Source organism: Eretmochelys imbricata, chromosome 7 (genome assembly GCF_965152235.1).
Source record: "Eretmochelys imbricata isolate rEreImb1 chromosome 7, rEreImb1.hap1, whole genome shotgun sequence".
NCBI lineage: Eukaryota > Metazoa > Chordata > Testudines > Cheloniidae > Eretmochelys > Eretmochelys imbricata.
The window spans coordinates 51,810,659-51,816,358 of record NC_135578.1 but is presented as its reverse complement, the minus strand read 5'-3'; the positions used below and the strand labels follow the sequence as shown (position 1 = coordinate 51,816,358).

Sequence of the window (5,700 nt, the reverse complement as noted above, 5' to 3'; positions counted from 1 at the left end):
GACGTCTCTTCCCAAGGAGGAACCTTCCTGAGGAGCCTGGAGCTGGTGCCCTTGCAAGGCCACAGAGGGAAATACAGGTGCAGTTGCCCTGAACTGTAGCACAAACAACCTGATATCAGGCACTGTGTTTGCAGAGCTTCTGAATCAGGGTCCAGTACACCAGTGAGCTAGCAGATCACTTTACAAAGGATGCTCACAAGCTCAAGGTTAAACTGATCATCTGATTGGGGTCAGGAAGGAATTTTCTACCACGTCCAATTGGCTGAGACTTGGAGGGGTGGTGGAGTGGCTGCCTTCCTCTGATGCATGGGGTGTGTATTGCTAGGCTGGGCATGTCTCCCTATATTATTTTTCTGCCATTGCAGGGCCCTTAGGCATTGGTGGCACCTCAGCCTCACCTGTTCTCTGTCTGTGGCACACAACAGTTTAATTTCCTGGGGACTGAAATGCTTTAGTCTAACCCACGTTATTGGGCTCTGTACAGGGGTAACTGGGTGGAATATAATGGCCAGTAATATAAAGCAGGTCAGACAAGGTGATCAAAGGCCAGAAGGGACCATTAAAATCTTTAAAATAATGACAGTGCAATGTAGCAGCCCATTCTGCATGGCCCTTCAAAACTAAAGAAGCCATAAGACACAAATACCAAACTCCCCATGGCTAACCAGGCAGTAACCTTACACAGAAAAAGACAGACATCTGGTCTTCAGAAATTTTATTGGTAACACAAAGGCTCACAATAAGCTACCCAGATTCAGGGCTGCTTCCCCTGCGATAGTTTGCTAAAAATTCACATGCAATTTTTACAGAATACATCAAGTGCTCCTCCTGAAGAATTTGGAAGAAGCACCTTCATGAGTAAAACTTCCATGGATAATAGCGTTTTACTTGCAGAGCTGAAGAGAGAGAAAAATTTCAGCAGGACTTTGGCTTGGTTGAGAGCATTCTACGGGACATGCTGAAGGAGCTTTTCAATATCATCTTGGATCTTGATCGTTTCGAAGTGCCTGCTGTATCGCTTGAAAGGCACGCCATCACGCCCAATGAGGAATTTCTCGAAGTTCCAGGAGATGTCATTCCTGCACACTGGAGACCAGATGATGTACTGCGGGTTGGTCATCAGCGACATTGGATCATCATGTGGGAAAGGCAGTGCCTCTTTCAGGAAAGTGAAGAGTGGGTGAGCATTTGCCCCGTTCACATCACACTTCTCAAACATGGTGAAGTTCGGCTCATAACCATTGCCAGGGCGGACATGCTTTAACGAAAGTAGAATCTCCTCATTGGTAGCGTTCTCCTATTAGGCGAGAAAGGAAGTGTGATCTAGTGCAAGGATAAACATCAACAATTGGAATGTATTCAGACAGAACTTCCATCTCCATTACGGGAATCAAACAAGCATGCCTCTGGCACAGAACACGGGAGCCCCTAGCTATCTCTGCCCACCTTCAAACTGTCAGTTCTCTTCCCAACAGCTGTATTAGGAGCCAACAGCAAGGAGGCCAGCTGCACAGGGCATGAGCTTTCAGGGGGGCTTCTGGCAATGGGGAGTTAGTCAAGATTTGCCCTGTTGTCAGAAACTGATCCTCATACTAGTCTCTCATGTGAATGCCATCTTCTAGAACTAGGCAGCCATTTTGCAGGAGTCCTGTGCTAACATCCGATGAAGACAGCTGTAGCTCACGAAAGCTTATGCTCAAATAAATTGGTTAGTCTCTAAGGTGCCACAAGTACTCCTTTTCTTTTTGCGAATACAGACTAACACGGCTGCTACTCTGAAACCTGTTCTAACTAATCATCAAGTTAAAAGGCAACACGTCTTATCTAAAGATGGGCAGTCAGGCCAGGATGCTTTTAGTTAACATGACTTCCTGTGGTGCTAATATCAGCAAGGCCTGGGTCTGCCACACTGCAGCACAGTACATGAAACCATGTTCATGAATCAGGTACACCAGCAAAAAGAAAACCTTACTCCAGGGGTCAGCAACCTTTCAGAAATGGTATGCCGAGTCTTCATTTATTCACTTTAATTTAAGGTTTTGCGTGCCAGTAATACATTTTAACATTTTTTAGAAGGTCTCTCTCTATAAGTCTATATATTATATAACTAAACTATTGTCGTGTGTAAAGTAAACAAGGTTTTCAAAATGTTTAAGAAGCTTCATTTAAAATTAAATTAAAATGCTGATCTTACGCCGCCGGCCCCCTCAGCCCGCTGCCAGCCTGCGGTTTCATTCACCTAGCCCGGCAGCAGGCTGAGCAGGGCCTGTGGCCGGGACCCTGGCTGGCAAGGGGCTGGCAGCCAGAACCCTAGACCGGCAGCGGGCTGAGCAGGGCCGGCGGGCACGACCCCAGACTGGCAGCGGGCTGAGGGGTCAGTCCGCTGCCGGTATCGGGTTCAGTCTGCCGGCTCCTGCCAGCCAGGGTTAGGGTTCCGGCTGCCGGCCCCGCTCAGCCCGCTGCCCGTCTGGGATCCCGGCCCTGCTCACACAGAGTGGGTACCTACCTTCTCCCTTGTTCTAGCCCATTCTCTTCCTCTCTCTCTGCACTGAGCTGAGGGTGGGAGTGCACTGAGCACAGGGCTGGGGATGAAAGAGCCAGCTGGGGGTTGGGGTGTAGGGTCTGGCCAGGAGCTAGAATGAGGGAGGGGCCTCAGGGTTGGGGTTTGGGTGTGGAGTGCTTACCTGGGCAGCTCCCATTTGGTGCAAGGGGTGCACGTGAGAATGTGGGGGGGGTGCAGGAGCTCCCGTTTGGTGCTTGGGGTGGGGGTGGGAATGTCGGGGGTGCAGGAGTCAGGGCATGGGGGGCTGAGTATGTGTGGGGGGGTGCAAGAGTCAGGGCTGGGGTCATGGGGGGTTGCAGGGGTCAGGGCAGAGGGCTGGGGGTGTGGGGCGGGGTCATGGGGGTGCTCCCAGCCCCCTACCCAGAGAGGCTCATGGCAGGCGGCTGGAGGGGATATGCCCTGATTCCGCCCGCCTTCCCCAAGGCCCCGTACCCACCTCTTCTCCACCTCCTCCCCGGAGCAGCGAGTGTGCGGCTCTGCTTCTCCCCCTCCCTCGCAAGGGCCATCAGCTGATCAGCAGCAGGGAGGGAGAGGAGGAGGGGCAGGAACACAGCAGGCTGAGGGAAGAGGCAGGGAACGGGGGAGCTTGCCTGCTCTACAGCAGCAGCCAGCAGGACCAAGCTTCTTCATCCTGCCCGGGAGGGGGGGGGTGGCGGCGGCGGAGAAGAGCAGGCCAGGGCGGGCAGGATTTTTAATGGCACACTGCTGCCTGCTGGGGTCCCAGCCTGGGTTTGGCAGCGGGCTGAGCAGGGCCAGCAGCTGGGACTCGGCAGGCAGCAGCGTGCCATTGAAAATCGACATATGTTCCATAGGTTGCCGACCCCTGCCTTGCTCTGACATGACACTGTCAGTCTGTTCCCCATTTGCAGCACAATGACAGAGGAAGTTACCTTTGGGTCTCCAGCTTGAAGATTTCTTTGGGGCTGGGGGAAGGGAGTAAGAAGGAGGTAGTCCAGAGAGTAACCCTGGAAATACAACTGAAGAAGAGTTTACACTGCTGATCCGCAATTCAGTGGGATCAACCCACTTTTCATCATAGACCCAACAGCAGGAGCTGGAGCAAGAACATCTGAAAGCCACACAAGCCTTCAGTTCCTAGCACCTGTGTTCCTACACTTGGGCAACCTTACAGAAGAAATTTAAGAGCTGCCTAGCTGATAGCAGAGCTCGCACAGCTCCATGTTGCTCCATTCTGCAGCTGCTCCCAGGACCCTGCTGACTGTGCAGAGTGAGGTGGGATGGGATGGGATGGGAGGAGGGTGCTGATGTCAGGGTGTCCCCCTTCCCCCACCTCTGTACCCCATCTACGCAGAGAGGGCAGAGGGGTCTGAATGGTGAATGTCTGAGTGCCTTGGTTAAAGAGACAGTGTACTGTTTCTGAAATTTCCCCAGTGCACACGCACACACACACACAGTCTCTGTCTCTTTCACACTCACCTCCCATTTCATAATTTTTATTTCTCTTACACTTAAATTGCCCTTGATATCTTATTTGCTGACTCACAATGTTGTTTATTTTGCAACAGTGCCTGGTAACTAGTGCCAATTAAGGAGAGTCTGTTGTGGCCCTGAACCTTAGTTACACTTGCAAGTGTTACCAGAAGAAGTAGTAACGCTGAACAAAGAAAGACTGCAGGTCTGTTTGCTTTGTCAAAACACTTCCCCTTTAGACCCTTTATTACCCCGCCCCCAGCCCCAGGCTGTTTTGCTTCCCTGCAATGCTGGTATCTGAGTAACATTCTGGGATAACGCCATGCCAGCTAGCACCCCAGCCAATCCACTTAGCTTCAGCCACGGCTTGCTGTGATAGTGCATGAACATGGGAATGCAGGGCAAGCACAGGAAACACTAGCAGCAAGACACATAGAGAGCTCATGCTCAAATAAATTGGTTAGTCTCTAAGGTGCCACAAGTACTCCTTTTCTTTTTGCGAATACAGACTAACACGGCTGTTACTCTGAAACCTGTCATAGAGAGAACAGGATCCCCAGCAGGCTTGTTGCTAGCCCCATCACGACGTTTACACTACTATTGTTACCGGTTAGCTAAACTAAGGCGAGCACGGGCATGCCTATGTCTGCTCCAATCATACTGCCTAGGTAGGCACAGCCCTGGCAGGTCTGGAGCTCTACGCCACTGACACTGCGGGGCGTCGCAGTCACTAGGCCAGCTAGGATGTAGTCTGGCCAACGGACAGGAGGAAGACGTGCTGGAGGCTGAGATGTAGGAACCAGCTCTGAAGAGTTATGGAGATTTATCCCTTTGGGGGGCACCTGCCCTGCGGGGCACTGCGCCGGCGTGGGGAGGCAGCAGGGCCAGTGGAGGGACGGCTCAGGCATTTAACCCCCTTCTCCTGAAACCGCCCTAGAGCTCACGCCTTATGCTAGCTGCACAGCTGCCCCACGACCTCTGTGCAGGGGTCAGTGGCTGTAGCCGGGCCCAGGCTCGGAGGCCAAAGCGGCAGCAGTAGCCGGCCGGGAGCCCTGTGGCACAGGAAGCAGGTGCAGGGCCTCCCGAGCTGGGCTCTACAAGCAGCCGCCTCCCGCCCCGGCGCAGAGAGCGGCCCGGCCTGTTCCCGCCCGCCCGCGCCAGTACCTGGTGGCCGAACTGGTTACAGGGGAAGGCCAGCACGGCCAGCCCGGGCCCGTAGCGCCTCTGCAGCTCGCTGAGCTGAGCGAAGTCCCGGGCCGTGGTGCCTCAGAGCGACGCCACGTTGCTCACCAGCAGTACGCGGCCCAGGAGCGAGCCCAGCGCCAGCGGTTCCGCCGCGCCTAGCGGCCGCGCCTGCAGCCCCGCTAGCCGCCCAGCCGCCATGAGGTCGCGCTAGGTATGGGTGGGGAGCCGCGCCCGGGAAGGAGCCGCTGGGCCGCCCCGCCCCGCGACGGGGCCTAGCCAGGTCCTGCCCCCGAGAGGAGCACGCACAGCGCCCGGCTGCGAGAGTTCCGGGGCGGGGGCCCAGTAGGGCCCGCCCGCGGCTCAGCCCCAGCAGCAGGGGCCCGGTCGGTCAGGCGTCTTCGCTCCCCCGAGGGTAGAGCTACAGCCCTATCGTGGCTGGTCTTGCTGTGCCCTGGGGTCCCAGTGTTTTCCCCAGGCAGTGAAATTCGAGGGAGGGAGGGAGACCGTGAGAGCGAAGGTGG

The 5,700-nt window shown here is 54.8% G+C and overlaps 1 protein-coding gene across 1 annotated transcript; it reads right to left on the bottom strand.

Annotated features, from left to right (window-relative positions):
- Positions 1-698: 698 nt before the first annotated feature.
- Positions 699-5,455, bottom strand: GPX1 (glutathione peroxidase 1). Its single transcript, XM_077821872.1, has 2 exons — positions 5,159-5,455; positions 699-1,297 (listed from the first exon to the last, which is right to left on the bottom strand). Exons 1-2 carry the CDS (start codon positions 5,375-5,377, stop codon positions 947-949), a joined length of 570 nt encoding a protein of 189 aa, XP_077677998.1. The 5' UTR covers positions 5,378-5,455; the 3' UTR covers positions 699-946.
- Between the last annotated feature and the right edge of the window lie 245 nt (positions 5,456-5,700).